At 41.3% G+C, this 24,862-nt stretch overlaps 1 protein-coding gene across 3 annotated transcripts in view; it reads right to left on the bottom strand.

The window, feature by feature from the left end:
• Positions 1 to 24,862, bottom strand: part of LOC131200689 (uncharacterized) — a 278,336-nt gene that overhangs the window by 186,055 nt on the left and 67,419 nt on the right. The window contains exons 4-5 of one of the 3 annotated variants that reach the window (XR_009155683.1): positions 19,040 to 19,219; positions 11,182 to 13,571 (exon numbers count right to left, since the gene is read on the bottom strand). The exons of 1 other annotated variant lie outside the window; for it this stretch is intronic. Coding sequence is in view for 1 of the 2 variants with exons in the window: in XM_058187834.1 (XP_058043817.1) it covers positions 13,523 to 13,571 (49 nt within the window). In the remaining variant the exon portion in view is untranslated. Of the gene's footprint in view, positions 1 to 11,181; positions 13,572 to 19,039; positions 19,220 to 24,862 lie in introns of those variants that run through there. One more of the 3 variants, XM_058187834.1, reaches the window with a different exon arrangement.

The raw sequence follows: 24,862 nt of genomic DNA, 5'->3' as shown, positions 1-24,862 counted from the left end.
GGGAGCCCGATGAAGAAAGTAAGGGCTTTGACAGAGATCTGCTAGTTGTTGCCATGATATCAAGAGGCAAAACATTTGTTAAATCCAGAACATCCAAGTAATATTTGAATGAAGCTCAAAAATCCTGCTAATTCACTGAAATATGAGGTAGGAAGTATGCTGAAAATGATATCTTGGTCTGGCCTACCTAGGACGGCTCACAAATGCACTCTATGAAGTCAAAGTTTCACTGTATGTAACAAATATGTTTATCATTAAAAGTGTAAATAATAGAGCACTTAGACAAGCAATTATGGCTGTCTTTATGATTTTGTCTGCAAGGATTATACATGGTTTGCATTAGTTATATTTTTACTGCCTCATTCCCAACAAGCAGGATAATTTTGGGCAATTACAAAACAAAGCCAAATTTAATAAAAGACAGTTATTATTCTAAATAATGGGGACTATACTTGAAACAAAAAAATAATGCTCATTTTTCAGGCAATCAGAAATTGCCCTATTAATTTCTAAATGCAGGAAGTTTCCAGGATCCTTTTGCTTCTGTGTAGAAAAATAAGTAAGTCTTGCTGAGATTTTCCTTTGCTGAACAAGCTTGAGTTTGGCAGCAGAAATGAATTTTAATGTAAAAAAGCTTCACACAAAGAACAGTCAGTTAAGGGATAACGGTACACCTTCAATAAATTTAATCTGCAATTTATTCATAGGGCAAAAAGTAAAAAAAAATATAGACCTGAGTGTTAAGACCTCACTCATCTTTTAGTGCTGTATAACAATGAATCATGATTTAGTTTATGAATAATCCCAAAGTAGGCTTTCTTACCTACTTACCTAATTGTGGTTTGCTAGAAATACTTGACATTCCATGGTTTCAGGACTAATAAGATTCTAGATTCATTCCAGGGGTGAAATCCAGCAGGTTCTGGAGAACCAATAGTGGAAATTTTGACCAGTTCGGAGACCCAGCAAATACCACCTCTGGCTGGCCCCAGAGTGGGGTAGGAATGGAGATTCTGCAATATCCTTCCCCTGCCAGGCCCACCAAGCCATGCCCACCAAGCCACACCACGCCCACCAAAGAACCCAAAGAACTGGTAGTAAAAAAAATTGGATTCCACCACTGGTTCACTCAGACATAACAGACTGATCTCCATTACTTTTTATCCAAGCTTTTATCAATCACTTAGAGATAGAAGGAAAGACTAGCTTTTGTAAAGGGAAGGGGGTCAACCCAATTAATCAAACAAGGTCCAATTCCGTTGCTTGCCTGCATGGTGGAATCTTAAAGCAAAAATAACATTATGCATGGAATGAAGGACTCAATTCCTATTCCAGCTTCCTCAAACTGGGAATCTAAATCCCAAACATATGGAGAGCAATATATTGGAGAGCATCCGGTTAATTCACATTCTTGGGTTTTCTTTTGATCCACCTCAGTTTAGGTGTCAACACATTTTACAAATGAGGGCAATTTGGTCTTGCTGGGTGTATGTATACTTGCAAAGGATACCACAACCTGGCTGCAAACAGCCAGAGAGTAACAAAGAGATACCCAAAACTCTTTGCTGCCATCTAGTATCTAAAGTTCTTGCAGATATTTGCAACCCAAGTATTATACAACTACAGTGGTGGATTTTTTGCATCCTTCCATAATCAGACCTTATTAAAAACATTCACAGCAGTAGATTATATTAAATGAGATGCTAGAGATTTGCTAAAGAAAAGTTTCAGTTAACATAAATATTTTTGAGAATTAAAAAAGAAAAAAAAAGAAAACTGCATCTAGTCTTGACTATAAGCACTTAACAGAAAAGAATAAGCCATGGGTATGGGAGATGTCAGGATTCAAACCTATTCTGAATTCCAACGGAGTAAATCTAGACTGCCTACATCAAGTTGCAAGCAAAGGGTCACAGAATGGAATATTATTGGAATAAACACACAAATCAATCTAGTCCCTGCATCTCCATAGATATAAAAACCAGGCAGTAAAATTAAAGCCATCTTCTTAACAGTGTCCTAGCTTCTGTTTGCAGGCATCATTTTCTACATGGGAGCAGTTGGGCACAGCAAAGCCTTACCTGAAATGATACAGTCCAGACACGGTTGCTGCTTCTGAGTGAGCCAGACCCAAACCTTGGGTTGCTTACTCCTGACGTTTCCACAAAGAACTTGACTTTCCTTCTAGAGCCCATAGCAAGACAGTTTCTTGCCAGCTCAGCTGCAGCCTAGTTGTAATTGCAAAATGGAAACTAGACCCTGAAGAATTGCACAGAGAGAGAATTTCCCCTTGACAGAAACTGCTGCCAATCCCTATATTTCAACTTCTTAACCTTTTTCTCCAACAGCTGCCAAGCTGATACAGCACCCTAATGTCCTCACACCAAGCTTTGCAGTTGTTAAAAAAATCAGGTGCAAGCAAGGCAAAGATGAAGATTGGGATCTTGGCTGCAAACCATTTTCTTCATTTCCTTATTGGTGAGCTGGAGGCTTGGTTGGCTGGTTCTGGTTAGTTTATCCTGGATTCTCACCATGGCTCCAGTGGTGACAATTGCAGACTGTTTTGAGATGAGTCCATGTGATTAGACAGTGTTAGGAAGTGGGATATGCTTCAGTTGTCCTAAACATCTCAAAGGCCCAGTGGTACTTATCTAGCAAATGCTTGGGCCCAAAGTCATTAGCAATATTACTGATTGATCCAGTTGTTTGATATTTTGCCTTTCTGCCCTATTGTGTAGACATTGGACATGTAAAATAAATATAAAGATTTGTGAAAATAAATATAAAAATTTGTGGGGAAAAAATATAAAGATTTGTGGAAAAAAGTAAATTGGTTTTTGGTAAATCTGCTCATGATCACCTGGAAAAGTGTAAAATAAAAAAATACAAAGAAATGGGAAAATGGGAGGACCCAGATTTTGGGGGGCTGTAAACTGCTTAGAGAGGGCTATAAAGCACTGTGAAGCTGTATATAAGTCTAAGTGTTATTGCTAAAATGCAATGAAGAGTAATAATAATATAGGTATAGGCAGTCCTCAGGTTAAGAACTAGTTCCATTCCCTAACTTTGACTTTAGCTCAAACTAAACTTAGAATTTGTACTTTACAAATGAGCTACCTATTAGTAAAAATGGCAGGCGGTGTTGTCCTTCTTCAAGCTGACAAACTGCTGAAGCTACGCAATGCTTTCAGACACCACTGAAAATTTCTGAAAACAGGCTATGTCTTGAAAATGTGCCGCTTCAGTGGTTCCTGAAAGTATTGCACAGCTTCAGTGGATTGTCAACTCAAGGAATGACAACATCTGACAGGTTTAGTTTTTAGTAATAAGCAATCAATTCATATCTATGGGTTGTCCTTAAATTGAACATTAACCTGGGACTGCCTGTACAGTTTTTTAAAAAAATACACCAATTCTGTAAAATGTTCACCAGTTCTGTAAGTAAACAGAACTAATTGATCTTGTTTTAAAACTAGTTTCCATTTTTAAACAGCCATTTTCCCTAAGACCACAGAGCTGTTCCAACAGCACTTCAACAATCTTTATCAGAACAAAGGAGAATGTCCATCCAACTGCTTAATGAGCCATCAGCTGCTTTGCTCCAACAAGGGTTTGCAAACTTGGAAGTTGAAACTTACACCCAAAGCTAAAATTACACACCAGTCTCACTTGGAAAGTTTTTCAAAAATCTAATATGAAATCCTTCATCTGCCTAATATAACCTAATCTGTTGGCTATAAAGAGAGCCATTTGATAGGAATCAACATGCCACTGACTACTACAGTGATTACCAAATTATATGAACCTAAATATAGAGTTATCCCAATACTATTGTCAAGTTTATTTCCTTCCCTTAAAGGCCAATGTTGCTTCAAAAGAAGTAAATTTCCTGTTACTCTTTGTCACCATTTTCTCATCTGGTCTTTGCAGCTGCTAGAGATTAAAGGACAGCACAGATTGGCTTATGAAACACAATTAGGCAGTCAGTTCACTGTTGTGTGTTCATAGATGCTAGCTGAAAAGAAGGATTTTCTGAACTAAACAACAGAGAAATAGGAAAGTTTGTTAAGAAAATCCTGCAAATTAGCATTGCTTCCTTATAGTAGTATTATCATACCCTGTTTCCCCTAAAACAAGGCATCCCCTGATAATAAGCCCAATTGGGCTTTTGAGCGCATGTGCTAAAATAAGCCCCTCCTGAAAATAAGCCCTCTCCAAAAATAAGCCCCCCCAAAAAAATATTTAAACACATGCACACAATGGTCCCTGCCATTTCCTCTGGTTAGGGTTAGGAAGACAGAGCTGGAAATCAGATAAGATGGCAAGAGGAGCCCCATCTTGCTCCACGCATCCCAAAGTAATAAGACATCCCCAAAAATAAGACCAAGCACTTATTTTGGGATTCAAAAAAAATATAAGACAGGGACTTATTTTCAGGGAAACCGGTAGTTAAGAGACAGATTGGAGTTAATTACACTAACCCAAGTTTAATTGAATCAAGAAGGCTTTTCAGGGAACATGCAAAGCTGATCAAAGCATATTTAATTTGTATTGTTTTCCACAGAAGATTTAAATAGGGAACTAACGTTCTTTTACCAAGCAGCAATGAAGAACTTTAACTAAATCATAATTTCATATAAGTACTACATAAATTCTCATCATTACAATGAGCAAGAGGATGAAAAGACTCATACCAGCTATAAGAATCCCCCACACAAGGGGAAATAATAACTCACAATGAAACTCTTCAGATTCCATGTGGAATCTGTCAGGTTAGAAGCCACAAGTGATGGTTTCCAGCTGTGATGTCACAATATTAAAAACAGGACTAAATCCAGTAGTCTGGAGAATTCCCAAATCCAGCACTCTTTGCTTTTTGAAAAATTGTCTTTTGGAGATGTCCTAATTTGTCCCCTTCCTTTGCAGCCAAGCCTAATCATTTGTAAAAGTTAAAAGACAAACAAAATATCCAGTGTTGCTGTTTTCCAAGGAGAGGGAATTAGAGATAAATAGCATGCAGGACAAAGGCTGACAGAGAAAAGAGGATTGGGAGAAAAGAAAATTGGGATGGAATGCTCAGGAAAGTTCACATTATAGTTTGATGATTGCCATATGTGTGTGACAATTTTCTATAACCAGATTTTTTTGTTCTGATTTATAAAAACCCATTGTTTCATTTCTTTAAAGTACTTGTGTCCACTTTTCAATTAAAACTATTAGAAAAGTTCTGCTAAAAAGATTTTAAAAAATTGAAATAGTCAGATTTCAGACTTCCGCCGCGAGCTTAAAACACACTTATTTATTTGCGCAGGACTGAGTTAGATTTTAAATTTACGGGTTTTAAACTGGGTTTTATTTTTTATATTTTTAAATATTTGGCGTTTAGAATAAGTTTTTTAATTGTTTTTTACTCTGTATTTATGTGTTTTTAAGTGCCTGTTAACCGCCCTGAGTCCCTCGGGAGATAGGGTGGTATATAAATATGATTAAATAAATAAATAATAAATAAATAAATAAAAGTGCTACTCCAGTATTAACGAAACTGAATTTTTCACTGGTGTGAGCATGACTAACTGAATAGCGTAATATACACTTTTTTAAGTAGTTCAGAAAATCTGGTTGGTTTTTTTCAGCCCGATTAGCAATTTGATCTAGTGTATCCTGTTTGGGCCTCAAACTGCTGCTGCAATTTCCTTGAGCTTGGAATCTGTAGGGCTAGCTATTCCACAATGACTCATCTGGAAGGAATGAACCTCATCTATACCCTGTTCATCTTCTATGTGTCACAAGTGAAACTCAAATCTTGAGCATACTGTCTGCTCTATAAGTTGTTGATTCTGTGCTTGGTTTTAACTGGAATCTACTTGAACTGTCTAAACAGTATACAACATAAATTTTGAGGCTGGCAGAAGGTCTAAATCCAGACTACTATGTCAATTCCATGCAGCATGTCATTTGAATGTGCTAACTGATCCCCACCATTTCTTCTGTGCCTCAAACTATATTCTGATCTAGTTTTACCACACTCCACCCCCACAACTTGTTTTTCTTTCTTCATCGACAAACTCCTGACTGTCCTACATTGCTTTTTTTTTTTCCGGGCATGCTTTCCAAGAAGTTTTTCTAAGAAAAGCAGATTGTCTGGCGATGTAGCCACATTGCTACCATATTAAATGTACAAAACAAAACCATAGGATTGTCGCATTAAGATGATTTGCTTCTGAACTATGCAGAAGTATCTGGCTAGATGTTGCGCCTAACATTTGAAAGGAAGGCAGGGGCCATAGAGAGCATAATGCTGATACAAAGCGGATGTGATTCTCCCTCCCACTCTTTCTCTTGTACACATACACATACATACACACCGGGATAATCTAACATGTTCTGGAATTTTTTGAGAGGAAGCTAGTGGGCTCTTTTTCTCTTTTCAAAATTATATTATGCTATTTTAGAGATAACACCACATGAATGGCATGTTTTCTGTCTCACAATAGCAGGAAGTTACTTCTAATTGTTGGTGATTGGGTCTGAAGGAAGCTCTGGTGATAGACAGGCATCTTATGGGGATTGACCATCCCTGAACAACAATCAAAAAACCAAGGAGCCTTTCATGGCTACGTATAGGAACTTCAACAGCCTGTTGTTTATAATGTATTATTATGTTTTCTGTGTGCTGTGAACTTCCAAAGGGGTTTGGATTGCAACTTTAATTATTAGTCATAATTGTCAGCATAGAAAAGAAGTGAGATTACAAAGAGTATCTACATGCACCCAAACTTTTAGAGGTAGATAAATCGTTTGTATTTCAGGGGTGGGCAATTAATTTTCCCAAGGGATCACATGAAAAACTGTAACAGTGGTGGAAGGACTGTCACTGCCCACGCCCCACTGCTAGTAGGTATATGTGTGTAATATAGCCACAAGGCCAAAATTACTGTTTGATATATCTTAAGTAGCTGCTAAATGACAACAGCCATCTTCTCTTTTTCTGTCCACAAGCCACTCTAGCCAGCTAACAAATGGAAACATGTATAAAAATATTTAAAATCACGGTTTAAGCTGAATGGGGCTGGTTGAATGTAAAACAAAACAAAGCCTATCACACTTATATAGCTAAAAAGGATGGTCTTGAAACATTTTATAAAAGTGGAGCACAGTCCTTCATATTTTGGAGAAAACCAGCTGACCTCTTTCCCACTTTAATATTCTTCCTAAATACTTAGGTGCAGGAGCTACCTTTTTCATTGCCCACAAGATAGCACAAGATGCTAATTCAGGACAGTGTGGGGAATTTAAAGATAGACCCAGCTGCCTGAGGGTCTTCTGTTACCTATTGTCATCAACTCCATGAGCATCTGAAGAAAATCCACCTCCTAAGGTAGGAAGATTTGCCACCCTCTACTCTCTAAGATAGGGATGTCAAACTCTATTTCATTGAGGACCGCATCAGGGTTGTACTTGACATTGGGGGCTGTGGGGAGCACGGCCAGGGTGGATGTGGCCAGCTCAACATCATTTGTGTTGGGGATGCCTGTGATGGCCCCAGCGCTCTGCCAGTGAAAATGAGCTCCCAAGCTCCGTTTCAGCTGCAACGGCCCTGCAACCCTCTGCCAGCGGAAACAGAGCTGGGGAGTGCCACATGCAGCCCTCCCAAGCTCCGTTTTTGTTGGCAGAGGCACTGCGGGCCAGTCCTTTGCTATTTCCAGGGTGGCCCCACGGGCCAGATCTAAGCACTCCATGGGCTAAATCCAGCCCATGGGCCTTGAGTTTGACACTTCTGCTCTAAGGGGTCCTTGGTGCTCTCTGAGAAAACAACCAAGCTCAGAAGTACCAAGAACTGATCTTGTCAACTATGAGCTACAAATTTCTGTTTTGTTAGTACCTCTATTCTCTCCTTAGCATGTTCCCTGACTTATTCTTTTCTAACTGTTGACCATATGCCCTTTATGCATCACTCAAGAAGACGTCCTGAGAATAATATATTATGGGTTGGCACAATGGTATTGCTCTGAAGAGCCATTAGATTGAAAGACTGGGGAGCTTCCCTGAAGAGTTTTCTGCCTCAGCAGCTGCCACTGCAGAGAGTTGGATCTACTATTTATTCCACCTAATAATAACTTTAGCTAGCTGGTGAACTAACTCATTAGGGGATCATTCACCTATCAAAAGCACTTGAAAAATGGATATCGTAAAAATAATATTAGGTTCTTATGTTTACTTGCTTAGTTAGTCTTAGCAACTGCCTTGCTTAACGACTGTTCACTGTTATGACAGTGATAAAAAGTCACTTTGCGACCAATCCTCGTATTTATAACCTTTGCAGGTCAAAGGAAAGGAAAGCTGAAGTAAGATCAGAAGCACAGTCACAGGTTCACTTAGTGATTGCATTGCTTAATGGCCAAATTGCCAATCCCAATTGGGATCACTAAGTGAGGGCTGTGTGTTCTCATATTTACAATTGAGTATTTTAATGCCTCTGTGTCTTGCCATTTCAGACAGAAACCAGAAATGAAATAGATCTACTTTTGTTTGATATAACTGAGTGATAATGACATTGCCAAAAAGACAGAGCAGCCTACTCATTCTTCTCTTTAGTCTGGATTATTGCACTAAAAATGTTAAGCTATATCTGATGACATATAACATATGTTGGATTTTTTAAAAAAAAAACCCTGCCAGATGGTCTATAGTAATGTGCCATTTAAAAAAAAGCATTACTTTGATATTATCCAAGTTCATTCTACAATCTATGTTAATTATATTTTGACACTACCTCTAGCCTTTCTAGACTCAGAATTGGGATAGCAAATCAGATTTGAATATAAATAAGAAAAAATTAGTGAAATGTGAAGGGCATGAAAAAGCAGGATGAGACAAATATGTGCTTCTTAGTCTTTCTTCTACTTGTTCTATTGCGGGAATTTCTTAGATGCTACATTCTCCAGATGACTACTTCCTAACATCAAAACTTAAGGCAGAACCTCTTTGCTTCAAAATTCACAGATAAAATTTCCTAAGATTGTGGCCAGTTACTTCTACATCCCAGCAAGCAATTACAGATTTTCAGATTTGCAATGCAATGACACATGACAACATAATGGCAAGATGGAGTGTAGGGAGATAATAAAATCTGCTAAGGCAAGGCAAATGAAAGCCACATCAAGATTTAAAACACAAGAGAGTTATCTGTTGCAATAGACAGTGAATTGTTTCCAGCAACAGCAATTTAAATCTCTTATTTTCAGTTAGTTAATATCATGGAATTGTGGCATCTCAAATTATATATGTGTGTTGTATTACTTGAGATTATTTGAGATACAAACATATATATTTCACTCATTAGTCAATATGGACTATATTACCCTTTCTATATAATGCAGTTAACTAGACCTCCAATCTGGTCTCTTGAGATAGTTACAAACCATACTTTTGTGGCTACATATTAAGAGGAGATAAAAATGTTGAAGATGCTTTCTAGTAGTGTTTCTCAAACTTGACAACTTTAAAATGTGCAGATTTCAACCCCCAAAATTCCCTAACTAGCCATGATGTCCACACTTCATAAAATTACCAAGTTTGAGAGACATTGCTTTAGGTTAAAAACATCTGGCATGGTGAGTTTAAATGAAATCCATGGCTTAGACCAAGGGTCGACAATCCGCAGCTCTGGAGCCGCATGTGGCTCTTTCATCCCTCTGCTGTGGCTCCCTGTCAGTCGGCACCACAATTTTGAGGAGCTTCCGGTTAGGAGGGGGAATGACACTGCGCTAAGAGGAGACTCTATGGTGGGGGAACTGGACTTCCAGTCAGCTCCAGAATTGAATGGGGGGCTTCCAGCTTTGTGGCTCTTTGAGTGTTTAAGATTGCCAACCCCTGGCTTAGACTTACTTAGACTGTGTTGTACAGCACATTGAGCAACAACTGTTCTCCAGCAATTTTGATGGGGGGGAGGATTATAGGTACCGTACTTCATGTGGTACTAGGTACTCTACCCAAGTTTTTCCCCCCCTTGGTATGTTATACAATACAGCAGATGTTTACTGCTACTTGTTGCAAAATGGGTAAGAGAAAGAAGAGTGCCAGAAGATGTGGGGGAAATAAGGTGTCAGGAAGAGAAGAAAATCATGACTCTGAGCCTTTAGTTATTTTTTGCCTTTAAGCCTCACTTCTTGTGGCTTTGATCACAGTTATTCCTGCAGGAATATTGTTTCAGTGGAAAAAAAGGGCTACTCGTGAAATACAGCTCCATGTCTACTAAAATAAAATTGAAAAAATCCTCACCCTCTTCCTACCAAGTAGAAATTATGCATTATAAAGGGATAAAAAAAACTAAGTCACCTTGACTGTGTAATTCTGAGACCAAAGGTTTTCTAAATTTGGATTTTGATCTCCACTGAAGGGTTTGGAGTCTAATTACTACAATTTCAAGAATCTGAATAATAAATGTTGTTAGATAGTTATTAAGCTGAATGAGCTCATCACTATTCCTAAGACTAGGCATGCCAGTCTATCCATCAGTTTCAGGGATGAACTAAGTACTGAGCCCAAAGCACCTTGGAAGACAATTCTAGGCAGGGACAACTTCAGCTTCTTCCTATCAGATGCTGTTTTTAATTCCTCATTTGCAACTTTCAAGCTACTGTACATAACCTAAGAGAGATTGGGCTGGAAGATAAAAACGATCTGGTTTCTATAAATCCATCTGTCAAGAACCATTAAAGTTGGTTTCTTTTGTCTTCTCCAGGACCACCCCACCCCAAGTTATAGATTATCTTACAGTAAGATATGATTGTTGTATTACAATACTATACTTTTATATTATATCATTTTCTTACAACATGGTAATAACAGATTAGGATTTTTTTTCTTTAAAATATCTAAATAAAAAATATATTTAATTCTAGAAATATCTTTTGTTGCATATTGCTACCAAGGTGGAACTGTAAATATCTTGCTCATTAGAAGCGAATAGATTTTGTTATGCTTTTTCAATTCTTTAATTTACAGTAGCAGGCAAGGATACCAGACTTTAGACCCTTATCAGATTCATATGATTTGTTCATTCTTTTTATTTTCTTTTAGACAAATATTCCAGGCATACTATCTTTAATTAGATACAGTTCATGTAGCACGAACCTTCTCCCACAGGACAAGATCTTCTCAGAGGTGGTTGCTATGAAATCCTGCACAGATACCACAATCTTGTCTTTGCACAGGTACTTCTTGAGAAATGTTTTAATTCAATAAAAGAACCATTGTACAATGTTTTTGAAAACATCTCTATGTCATCAACCATCAATAAGTGTCATCATCTGCATGAATTTTTGCCCCAAACCAATGGGAATTGCTTCCATGGTGAAGATCCGAGAGCAATTAAATCCTCCCAATGCTACATGCAGGTGAGATGCACATGGTCTTTTTGTTACCAAGAAACTGCTGAAGGAAGCAAACAAATTTTAAGCAGTTGTTCTGCTGCTGTATCTTAATTCTACATTTGGCACTTAAGTTTGTAAAGTAACAATACAAATACTATGTACGCAACACTTGACTATATGCAAAATTGTTAAATTATTATTAAAATTTGCATATACTATTATATTAAAGGTTATTACTATATTATATATAATATATAATACTATAGATAGTAAATTAGTGTACTAAAAGCTCTGAAGTAATATGTATCACAAATCAAATACTGCATAGATTTTTCACATTTAATTTTCATTGAATTAATGTATTTATTTATTTACATATTCTTATTTATTTTTCACATTTCTGAACCACCAATCTCTCTCAGAAAGATTTGAGATATTTTTAATGTATCTTGATTATTTTGATGTTATAATGACCAAATTATATTTATATCCATGCAGGTTGCTATGCTTGCCCTTGTCCTATACAGTGTATCTATGTATTCTTAATTGCTGCCTTCTTGGAGCCACTGGACTATAATTCCCATGATACTCAGAAAGTATAACCATGCAATATAAATATGTCTTATATTTGGAGAGCATTAGTTGATAATCTATATCTATATTTACATATAATCAGTAGATAAAACTACAATCTGGAATCAAAAATCTATTTGATTAGGAGAAGGTTCAGTTCAAGTCTTTGACTTGAACTCAACATTAAAAAAAACTAAGATCATGGCATCCGGTCCTATCACTTTCTGGCAAATACAAGTGGGGGAAATGGAGGCAGTGAGTTTTTATTTTCTTGGTCTCCAAGATCACTGCAGACAGCAACTGCAGTCATGAAATTAAAAAATACTTGCACCTTTGGAGGGAAGCTATGACAAACCTAGACAACATATTAAAAAGCAGAGAAATCACCTTGCTGACACAAGTCCATATAGTCAGAGTTATGGTTTTCCCAGAAGTAATGTATGGCTGTGAGAATTAGACCATAAAGAAGGCTGAGTGCAAGAACTGATGCTTTCGAATTGTGGTGTTAGAGAAGACCCTTGAGAGTCCCTTGTGCTGCAAGTAGATCACATTAGTCAATCCTAAAGGAAATTATTCCTGATTGTCCTTCAGAGGGACAAATACTATAGCTGAAGCTTAAATACTTTGGCCACCAAATGAGAAGAGAGGACTCACTATACAGGGCAAGAAAAAATTCTTATCATCTATATTGAGTTTGTAATCTCTGAGCACATAGCTCCTGATAACCAGTTTATATTGATTCTTTTTATTTACTACAATTTCCTAAATAATACTCAGCTTTTTATAAATATTGCCTTGCTGACCAGGGATGAGAGCTTGCCAGAAACTCCTAAGTCTATAGGAGTTTAAAACACACACACACACACACACACACACACACACACACACACACACGGAAGCTACTTCAGTACTGCTGTCAAGAAGACTTTACAATCAAGTTCATGAAATTGCCAAGCTGCAGTCAAAGAAGGCTTTACCTTAACACTGTCTCTGAATCTGTCCCTGATAAGATGCAATTTGCATATATGTAGATTATGCCCATGTTCCACCTCATTCTGTGAACTGATGCAAACATGACATAAATACCAGTATCGATTTGGGTTGTATTTTGGTTTACATCCTGGGCAGGACAGCTGCTTTTGCTTTTAATTATTTCACATATTTTTCACAAGAAATGGTTGAAGCCTCCAGTATTATTATGTTTCTTTTTTTATTAAGATAAAATTTGTCATCCTGACAATTTGGACTGATTTGCATTTGCTTTGCCCTCACTGAGCACTAGATGGCACTAGGTTTTCATCTTTCCCCTGTCCAGTGGTTCATGGGAATAACTGCAAGGCCAACTTGGCTATTATCGCTTCCTGCTCTGCTTGCCTATTAAACAACTGAATCCCAGCCTGTCAGCTGGACAATTATGTTCCATATGATATCCCAAGGAAAATGACTGTTCCAGATTCCAAAGAAAAGCAATTGATATCAGACATATTCTGATATATGACTTCTGACTGGATGCATTCCTGGTGATTCTGTGATATGAAATAATGGTTTGAGGGAACAAATCACTGATCTTCATTTCAATTCCCAGTTCTGGCCATATCTGTGTATGGTTGTGGATACCTATAACTGAGAAGAACAGAAAAAGACCAATCAGTTGCTTTATTCAACTTGGATAAGTAGAGACCCACTTTACTGCAACAGTAAATATGTGTTACTCTTTAACAAGTATTAATATTGGACATTAGCACACTCTGTCTTAAGGAGATCCTGCAGTGTGCTCTTGGTTTCAATATTTCAAAGCAAAGGATGTTTATTTACAGATAACTTTAATATATGTGTGTTTGTGTGTGTATGTATGTGCATACATGTATGTATGTATGTATGTATGTATAGTCTGTATCAGCAAAGCAGTTTATATCAATTCATGGGCATCCACCAAGATGGAGGGGATGAGAAGAATGAGTGACGCAACATGCAGCATGGCACAAATCAACTTCAATCCGTACTTGCATCAGGATGGAAGTACATGGAGTTGGGATTTGCCTTATGATTTATTGTGTGCATGTTGTCATATCTCAATCATTATGGCCTGCAATGGATGCCATTGAATCAAACTGCTAAACTGTAATAATTACACCCAAGTAATTATACCTTTTCCACGTACCATTACAAGCAGGGGTGAAATCTAAAAATTTTCCCTACTGGTTCTGTGGGCGTGGCTTAATAAGTGGGTGTGCTTGGTGGTCAGGTGACTGAATGGGCATGGTCAATAATAATAAATAATAAAAATAATAAAGTATACAAAACTTGGGAGGCACCGGTTTACCTTCTTTAAAAATAGAGGCCCCGGTCTACCAATTGCCTTTTACTGAGAAGCCCCAGTCTACCAATTGCCTTTTACTGAGAGGCCCCGGTCTATCAAGTGCCTTTTATTGAGAGGCCCCGTTCTACCAAGTGCCTTTTTTTGGCAGGCACCGGTCTACCTTCTTTAAAAATAGAGGCAGTGGTCTACTAGCTGCCTACAGCACTGATCAGCTGTAGTGCGGCCCTTTGAAGTGCCGCGGAAGTCATTTAAGGCCATTTGCAGCTATATCACCACCGAGAGCTTCAGGGACAGAGAAGAGGAACAGCGAGGCGTGGGCATTGGGAGAGGGGGCAGGGATTTTTGCTACTGGTTCTCCGAACTACCTGCCCCAATCGCTACCGGATTGCACGATCCGGTCCGAACTGGGAGCATTTCACCCCTGATTACAAGAATGTGATTGTTATATGCTGCGATTCCTAGCAAAGCCATCATAATAATCATTTTAGCCATTGCCTATCCCAGTGGTGGCTAACCTTTTTGCCGTTGCATGCCAAAAGTGAGGGGAGCACGGGGGGTCGCATGCACGTGTGCCCACACCCATAATTTAATGTGCCCCGCCCTCTGTGCATGCATGTGCTCCCCCTGCGCTCCCCCCTCCTTTGACATGTGATGGCATGGTGGGTCCAGTGGGCCCATTTTTCTCCCTCCCCAGGCTCCGGAAGCTTTCTTGGAGCCTGGGGAGGGCAAAAACGGCCTTCCCCAGCCTGCCCAGAGGCCCTCCGGAGGCCGGAAACGGCCTGTTCCCCAACTTCCGGTGGAACTGGAAGGTCCAGTTTTTACTTTTCCCAGGCTCCAGAGGCTTTCTAGGAGCCTGGGAGGGTGAAAACAGCCTCCCCCCCCAGGAGGCCGGAAACAGCCCGTTTCCCAACTTCTGGTGGGCCCGGAAGGCCAAAAATCAGCTACCCGATGTGCACATGCGCACTGGAGCTGAGCTAAGGCAAGGCTCGTGTGCCTACATATATGACTCTGCGTGCCATATCTGGTTCGCCATCAAGGGCCTATCCACTGCAAGATGAAGGCCTCTTCCGTATGTTTCCAACCAATACAGTCCTGAGCTTTCTTTTGCCAACTGGGTCCGCAATACTTGCTGATCAATGAATCCATCTTGTTTTAGGTCTCTTTCATGGATGCTTTTTATCAAGTGGGATCTATTCTATGACTGCCTTGGTCCACCTGCCATCAGTTCTTCTTGCTATGTGACCAGCCCTTTTCCATTTCAATTCTTTTATTCTCTTGATGATATTGAACACTTTTGATTGTTCTCTTACCCCATTGCGGGGATAAGAGAACATGCCGAGCATGTATCTTTCCATGGTTCTTGGTGCCAGGCAAGTTATGAATAGAAAAACATTAAAGCAGCAGAGTCTACAGAATCACAGCATACAAGTTCTGCCTCTGCAAGTGGATATATGATATCACAATGCAAGTACAAAAACAGCAACACACAGATTACAAAAGTGCTTTCATTAGTCCAGCTCCCCCCCTTGCCTTTCTCTGGGGACTGCTCTACCAAGCTTTTACAAGCCAGCAAGCCATTAAGCAAACCATCAAAGTATAAGCAAGAAATAATCAAACTGATCACAAAGCAAATCAATTGCCAATTATTGCTTGCCCCCACCCTCCCCATGTGTCCTCAGGTTTTAATGTTTGGTTTTAATTATTTATGTTTTTCTGTATATGTATAAACATATTTTTATGGCTGCAAGCCTCCCAGAGTTACCCTAGGCCTAAGGTAAGATGGGCAGCCAATAAATTTTATAAATAATAAATAATGAATTCTTCCCCTTTTTCAAAGTGAACAACGTACCCCTGTTTTTGGTAAAATACACATGGTCATATATGGCAACAACAGTAGCAAAGAAATAAGGGGAACACATGAAAATTTGCTGAGCAAATAGAATAATAAATATTTCAGCTGTAGGAGCACCAATGAAGATTCTAGTATTTATACCAAGATTAATGGTCAAATATAGTGCACTTACACAAAAGAGCACAGTGTTCTCAATATGTCTGAAATTCCAGTTTATATGACTTAGAACGATCTATAATAAAGACATACATGCTTGACTCATATCCCACACAAAACTGTCATGAATGCATGCACAGATATGGGCACCATGCCAAGGGGAATACCGATTTTTCTTTCAATGCAAATCATGAATGCCTAGTCCTTAACTGAGATCAAGACTGTGATGAAAGAGGATAATTACCTAACTGGGCTCCTTCATTTATATCAGTGGTTCTCAACCTTTATAGTGCTGCGACCCCTTTAATACAATTCCCCACGATATGGCGACCCCAACCCTAAAATTATTATTTTTTTAGGCAGCGATCTCAGCACGCCTCAGCAGCCGCAGAAGGGGGAGAAAAGCGGCAAACTGTTTTTTTGAATTTATCGCACCTGAAGCCGTATTGGCTAGCGATCTGAACTGCTTGCAATTGCCTTGAGAACGGAGGTATTAAAGCGGAGACTCCTCCCCTATTAAGTTTATCGTGCCTGAAGCCAGATTAGGCTAGCGATTGGGAGTGATTGCAGTTGGCTTGAGAGGGAGACATCAGAGCAAAGATTTCTCTCTTTTTTAATTCATCGCGCCTGAAGCCGAATTTGCGATTCTTCGACTCGCAAGTATACTTCCCATATTTCCCATGGTCTTAGGCGACCCCTGGCAAATCGCATTCGACCCCCAACAGGGTTGCGACTCACATGTTGAGAACCGCTGATTTATATATTCTCTAATAGAATCTGCATCACACACTTAGTAAGTGCATGATTAGGATCACACTTAAATTCATGATGCTTTGAATGAATTACATATTTTCATGTACTTTTGAATGGACAGTCCTCTTTCTTTATGGCTATTATACTGATCACACTTTTTTATTTGTTTATGTGCTCAATGTTCAGTGAGAAGTGAATTTTAAAAAATTAAGAAAATAACACCATGTTTATCCAATGTGATATTTCTTAACCTTCCCCAAAGTCCATACATCTTAAAAGTTGCCGATGTTGAGAAACATGTCTGATCTAATGCCTGAAACTCAGAAGAAGGAGGTCTCCATTGGAGACAGCTGTGTAAAGTGACCACCTCACTTAGAAAAGGCAGCAATTAAATAATTTCTTCAGCTTTGCATAAATGGTTGAGCTCCAACTATGTTGGGATTGCAGCTGCCAGAATTCCCCCGGCTAATTTTAATTGTTTACTACTGATTGATTTACTGAATTACATCACTGCAATTTTGCTTATACTCAAACATTACAAGCTTTTTAACAAAATGAAAAGTGAGTCATATTTTAAATTAACAGCAACAGCGTTCAACTACTGTCTTACTAGAAAGGACTAGCACTCTGTTGTCCATTCATATATCTTCCATAGACAAGGATAGATTTTTTTAAAAAAAGGATTCATTAATCAGGGGTGTCAAACTGGCAGGCCACAGGCTGGATGCATCATGTGCAGGCCACGCCCACCCCAGCTCCGTGAAGGGGAGAAAAGGTTGCAAAATGTCACGTGATGGCAATGTGACCCCGCGAGTTTGACACCCATGCATTAGACGAACACTCGATGGATATTAATTTAACTCGGGTACTTTGGCAATTGGTCAAGCAATTTAAAACTAACGAGTTATGCAACAAATATCGTAAACCAGTAATCTAGCTGACGTTTTTCATATAATATCCAAAGTAAGAGAAAGATGGAAAGTATGTTTTCATTCAGAGTGCATGTAAATACTCTCCCATGCATCTACTGAGCATATAAATATCACTGTGGAAACACCCAGTTAGAAGGTACTTGCATTGGTTTACAACTTTTCTTATCCACGCTGACAACTGTAGTGAAGCACATTAGAAAAATTAGAAAGTTAGAGGAAGTTGGAAGGATAACTAGAACTTGCATTACTTTTCTTGTAAACAAAGATACTTCCTAATGTCCCCTGTGGAGATTTTTCTGATATGGTTGTGTTCTTTTCTGCAGAATATTTCAGGAGGGGAACCCAGAGAAGAGAACAGGTAAAAGGTCCTCCATGACTTTCTAATCTTCAGGGAAGGAATAAAAGCATGTTTTTTTCCAGCCCAAATATATATTCACAGAGCTTACTGCTCACAATCATCATTTAACTTTTGATGTATTGTGACCATTTTTTTTTATCAGATAGGTCATGATTAGTACAAGCTCGAGTAGGGTGAAATTTGATTTTGTACAATTCATAAATTGATAGCAGATCACATTTAATGTAAGCCAGAACTGAGTTAGTATGAGTCGAGCACACATGTGTTAGCAGCGTCTGTTGGGGTTTTAGACACTAATCATTATTTGCACAAAATGGAGTAAAGGAAGGTTCCATTTTGAAGAATTACAGCAGAATACAGGAGATAGCAAGCATGCTTTGGAAATGGGTTATCACCTTTTAGCATTATACCCTATTTCATTAATAAACATATAAAGTTCTAAGTTTAAAACTGTATTTGCCTGTTGATTATCTGTTACCAATCACCCTATTTTCGATAGAAATATCATTTTGGAATAACTAGATAGCTAGCTTGCTAGTTAGATAGCTAGACAGACAGATGCCTACTTGTAGTCTTGACTATATATTGCTTCAAAGTCCAAAGGCTTGAAAAATGGAATAAATCCTGCTCCAAATTCACCCATCCTCAGACCCACACAGAGGCATTGTTAATCCGTGTAAAGCGTGCACAGTTCTAGTAGAATATGGCACTCTACTTAACCCCACTAGGTGTCTCTGTAGGAGCCATTAGAATGACATGCAGAATTAGCCAGGCTGAATTGTCTGCAGGAAGAAAGACGGTCAGGTGTTCTTAGGCACTGGAATCACCACTTCTAAGCCTGCCTTTGAACTCTGCTCCAACAGCAATGCTGTGCTGCTTTCTCAGTGCTTAAACTAGCCCCTAAACTAAACAAAATAGAAACACAAAAGACATCTTTTAAATATAACCTTATAAAATCATTATGAATTAAAATTATATTTAAAAGCTACTCTCTCTCTCTCACACACACTTCCAATGGATGGGTTCCTTCCTATGGGTTGCCTTTCAGACTCTTATCTTTAGGAAAAGTTGACTGTATTAAGCAAAACGATTTAGATTTTTACATTTCTGCTTCCTCCATTGCCAGTTTTTGAATAACTCTCAATCTCCTTTCAAATCTGCTCCATCTCATTTAATTTTATATCAAAAATCTACGTGAAAGTCAAATGATTTGTGTTTATAGAAAAGATTCTACAGGAAGTTGCTTGCACGAGCAAGCCTTGAAATGCTCCATATTTCCAGCCTAATGTTAAATAATTAGAGCCCTCAAGGAGTTAAAGGCTTATTATTCCACTGCAAAGGGTAGGAATGCCACCCAAGATGCAAGAATAACATTTCTGAATTGAACCGTGCCAACCCGTTTTGTTGTTGCTATTTTTAAGACTGGAAGTCCTCTGGGTTTTCATTCACACTTAGAAGTCAGATTTTTTAAAACCCATATGCAAGAGCTAGAGAGAAATCCTTGCACTGTAGTGGGGATAAGCATAGACCCCCCTGCTAGCCTGAAGCCAAGTGGCTGGTTCAAGTTACTACTAGTAAGAAAGACAGAGGCTATTTACAAGCTAATGTCAAGGTGATCAATGTCACTCCGAAGAGTAAATGGCAGGCTAAAAAAAGTATCCCATAACAAAGTAATGAAGGAAGCTTTATTTTGTTCACCTTTTGATTTCAGAAGTGTCTACAGCAAGAGCTTGAGCATAAATAATATGAACAGATGCTAAATCTACAGAAAGGAAGAAGACAGAGACTCGCATTTATTTATTTATTTATTTATTTATTATTCAAATTTATATACCGCCCTATCTCCCGAAGGACTCAGGGCGGTTCACAGGCAGATAAAAAACATATATATACAAATTAAGAAAACCATTAAGAAACATATTCAGAAAGCCTAATTATTAAAAATAATATAAATATTAAAACCAATTAAAACCCCTATAAAATTTAAAAAATTTAAAATTTAAGAAATTTAAAAACTAGTCCAGTCCCGCGCAGATAAATAGGTGTGTTTTAAGCTCGCGACGGAAGGTTCGGAGGTCTGGAAGTTGGCGGAGTCCTGGGGAGTTCGTTCCAGAGGTGGGAGCCCCACAGAGAAGGCCCTTCCTGGGCGTCGCCAGGCGACACTGTCTAGCTGGCGGCACCCTGAGGAGTCCCTCTCTGTGAGGCGTGCGGGCGGTGAGAGGTATCCGGTAGCAGTAGGCGGTCCCGTAAGTAACCCGGCCCTATGCCATGGGCGCTTTAAAGGTGGTTACCAGAACCTTGAAGCGCACCGGAAGGCCACAGGTAGCCAGTGCAGTCTGCGCAGGATAGGTGTCATCACGGGAGCCACGAGGGCTCCTCTATAACCCGCGCAGCCGCATTCTGAACTAACTGCAGTCTCCGGATGCCCTTCAAGGGAGCCCCATGTAGAGAGCATTGCAATAATCCAGGCGAGACGTCACGAGGGCGTGAGTGACCGTGCACAGGGCATCCCGGTCTAGAAAGGGGCGCAACTGGCGCACCAGGCGAGCCTGGTAAAAAGCTCTCCTGGAGACGGCCGTCAAATGATCTTCAAAAGACAGCCGTTCATCCAGGAGGATGCCCAAGTTGCGCACCCTCTCCATCGGGGCCAGTGACTCGCCCCCGACAGTCAGCCGTGGACTCAGCTGACTGTACCGGGATGCCGGCATCCACAGCCACTCTGTCTTGGAGGGATTGAGCTTGAGCCTGTTTCTCCCCATCCAGACCCGTACGGCCTCCAAACACCGGGACAGCACTTCGATAGCTTCGTTGGGGTGGCCCGGTGTGGAAAAGTACAGCTGGGTGTCATCAGCGTACAGCTGGTACCTCACACCGAAGCCACTGATGATCTCACCCAGCGGCTTCATATAGATGTTGAACAGAAGGGGCGAGAGGATCGCCCCCTGCGGCACCCCACAAGTGAGGCGCCCCGGAGCCGACCTCTGCCCCCCTGTCAACACCGTCTGCGACCGATCGGAGAGATAGGAGGAGAACCACCGATAAACGGTGCCTCCCACTCCCAATCCCCCCAACCGGCGCAGCAGGATACCATGGTCGATGGTATCAAAAGCCGCTGAGAGGTCTAATAGGACCAGGGCAGAGGAACATCCCCTATCCCTGGCCTCCAGAGATCATCCACCAACGCGACCAAAGCCGTCTCAGTGCTGTAACCGGGCGGAAACCGGACTGGAGCAGGTCTAGATAGACAGTTTCCTCCAGGTGCAAGGGAAACTGATATGCCACCATACTCTCTACAACCTTCGCATGAGCGGGTTGGAGACCGGACGATAATTACCTAAAACAGCGGGTCAGGAAGGCTTCTTGAGGAGGGTCTCACCACCGCCTCTTTCAAGGCGGCCGGGAAGACTCCCTCCACCAAGGAAGCGCTCGTAATTGCCTGGAGCCAGCCTCGTGTCACCTCCTGAGTGGCCAGTACCAACCAGGAGGGCACGGGTCCAATAAACACGTGGTAGCATTCAGCCTACCCAACAACCTGTCCATGTCCTCGGAGCCACGAGGCTCCTCTATAACCCGCGCAGCCGCATTCTGAACTAACTGCAGTCTCCGGATGCCCTTCAAGGGAGCCCCATGTAGAGAGCATTGCAATAATCCAGGCGAGGCGTCACGAGGCGTGAGTGACCGTGCACAGGGCATCCCGGTCTAGAAAGGGGCGCAACTGGCGCACCAGGCGAACCTGGTAAAAAGCTCTCCTGGAGACGGCCGTCAAATGATCTTCAAAAGACAGCCGTTCATCCAGGAGGATGCCCAAGTTGCGCACCCTCTCCATCGGGGCCAGTGACTCGCCCCCGACAGTCAGCCGTGGATTCAGCTGACTGTACCGGGATGCCGGCATCCACAGCCACTCTGTCTTGGAGGGGTTGAGCTTGAGCCTGTTTCTCCCCATCCAGACCCGTACGGCCTCCAAACACCGGGACAGCACTTCGATAGCTTCGTTGGGGTGGCCCGGTGTGGAAAAGTACAGCTGGGTGTCATCAGCGTACAGCTGGTACCTCACACCGAAGCCACTGATGATCTCACCCAGCGGCTTCATATAGATGTTGAACAGAAGGGGCGAGAGGATCGACCCCTGCGGCACCCCACAAGTGAGGCGCCTCGGAGCCGACCTCTGCCCCCCTGTCAACACCGTCTGCGACCGATCGGAGAGATAGGAGGAGAACCACCGATAAACGGTGCCTCCCACTCCCAATCCCCCCAACCGGCGCAGCAGGATACCATGGTCGATGGTATCGAAAGCCGCTGAGAGGTCTAATAGGACCAGGGCAGAGGAACAACCCCTATCCCTGGCCCTCCAGAGATCATCCACCAACGCGACCAAAGCCGTCTCAGTGCTGTAACCGGGCCGGAAACCGGACTGGAACGGGTCTAGATAGACAGTTTCCTCCAGGTGCAAGGGAAACTGATATGCCACCATACTCTCTACAACCTTCGCCGCGAAGCGAAGGTTGGAGACCGGACGATAATTACCTAAAACAGCCGGGTCCAGGGAAGGCTTCTTGAGGAGGGGTCTCACCACCGCCTCTTTCAAGGCGGCTGGGAAGACTCCCTCCACCAAGGAAGCGCTCGTAATTGCCTGGAGCCAGCCTCGTGTCACCTCCTGAGTGGCCAGTACCAACCAGGAGGGGCACGGGTCCAGTAAACACGTGGTAGCATTCAGCCTACCCAACAACCTGTCCATGTCCTCGGGAGCCACAGGGTCAAACTCATCCCACAAAATGTCACCAAGACCACCCTCAGACGCCTCATCTGAGTCACCGCAATTCTGGTCCAGACCGTCCCGAAGCTGAACGATTTTATCGTATAGATAACCGTTAAACTCCTCAGCACGTCCCTGCAACGGGTCATCCCGCTCCCCCTGATGAAGGAGGGAACGAGTCACCCGAAACAGGGCGGCTGGGCGGTTATCTGCCGATGCAATGAGGGAGGAGGCGTAGCTACGCCTCGCTTCCCTCAATGCCACTAGGTAAGCCCTATTATAGGACTTCACTAGTGTCCGATCAGCCTCCGAACGGCTAGACCTCCAGGAACTCTCTAGGCGTCTTCTCCGGCGCTTCATCCCTCTCAGCTCCTCGGAGAACCAAGGAGCCGGTTGGGACCTGCGCCGGGTCAGAGGCCGCAAAGGCACGACACGGTCTAGGGCCCCCACCGCGGCCTGTTCCCAGGCCGCAACAAGTTCCTCAGCCGTGCCGTGAGCCAGACTCTCAGGAAGTGGCCCAAGCTCCGTCCGGAACCTCTCCGGGTCCATCAGGCGCCTGGGACGGAACCAACGTATCGGCTCCGTCTCCCTGCGGTGTTGAATGGCGGTCAGAAAGTCCAGGCGAAGGAGAGAGTGATCTGACCATGACAAAGGTTCAATGACTATTTCCTTCAAGTCCAGATCTCTCAACCACTGACCAGAGACAAAAATCAAATCCAAAGTGCCTCCCCCAATGTGAAATTTTGTAAGTCACAGGACATACTGTTTTTGGTGTTTCTTGTCCTTTCATCTTTACATCTTACTTGACATTCATCATTGCCTTTCCTTGACTCGTTGCCTTGACAATTGTCAGGGTAATTCACTGTATTTGGTGTAAGGAAAAGGAGAATAATTTACCAAAAAAGAGGAGAGTATTTGTAGCTCAGGGTTGAAATGAGGGGTCCTTGGTGCTATCTGAGCTTGGTTGTTTTCTTGTAGACATTTCATTACCCAAACCATCATCAATGCTAGTGATCAGTGCTAGAGAATAAAGATGCTGGCTATCATCATTTCCCATCTTTCCTTAAAAAAGTACAAGTCTGCATTTTGGGGTTGTTGTTTTGGTGGAGCAAATAATCATCAACAACTTTATGGTGGAAAAATAACATGAGAGGTAAGAGTTAAAGACCCTGCTGTCCCAATCCAGTAGAAAATGTCATGATTTCTTTTGTTTTATAATAATACAAATTAACAGAGTTGGAAGGTCATCTAGTCCAACCCCCTGCCCAAGTAGGAGACCCTATACCACTTCTGACAGATGGCAGTCCAGTCTCTTCTTGAAAGCTTCCAGTGATGAAGCTCCCACTTCTGAAGGCAACTTCAGTTCCATTGGTTGATTGTTCTCACTATCAGAAAATTTCTCCTTATTTCCAGGTTGAATCTCTGCTTGATCAGTTTCCATCCTTGTCTGCAATTCAGGTGCTTTGCCAAACAGCTTGACCCCCTCCTCTCTGTGGCAGCCCCTCAAATATTGGAAGACTGCTAACCTGTCTCCCTGGTCCTTCTCTTCACTAGACTAGCTGTGCCCAGTTCCTGCAACCGTTCATCATATTCTTTCAACCCTACAAGCGACAGGGTTTGGTGGAGGTTTTCTTTCAATATATTTTCAAGGGATCTTCTCATCATATATAGATATTCAGGAGATGAATTAATTACATCTTGCAGACTATGGAAATGAAGAATGAAGAAAGAAACAAAATCCAAGCCTACATATCTCCGTAGGTTTATGGCTGTCAACCCAGCATATGCTA

Source organism: Ahaetulla prasina, chromosome 6, assembly GCF_028640845.1.
Source record: "Ahaetulla prasina isolate Xishuangbanna chromosome 6, ASM2864084v1, whole genome shotgun sequence".
NCBI classification, from domain to species: domain Eukaryota; kingdom Metazoa; phylum Chordata; class Lepidosauria; order Squamata; family Colubridae; genus Ahaetulla; species Ahaetulla prasina.
Note: the sequence above shows the minus strand (reverse complement) of the source record. Positions and strands in the feature narration are given on the sequence as shown.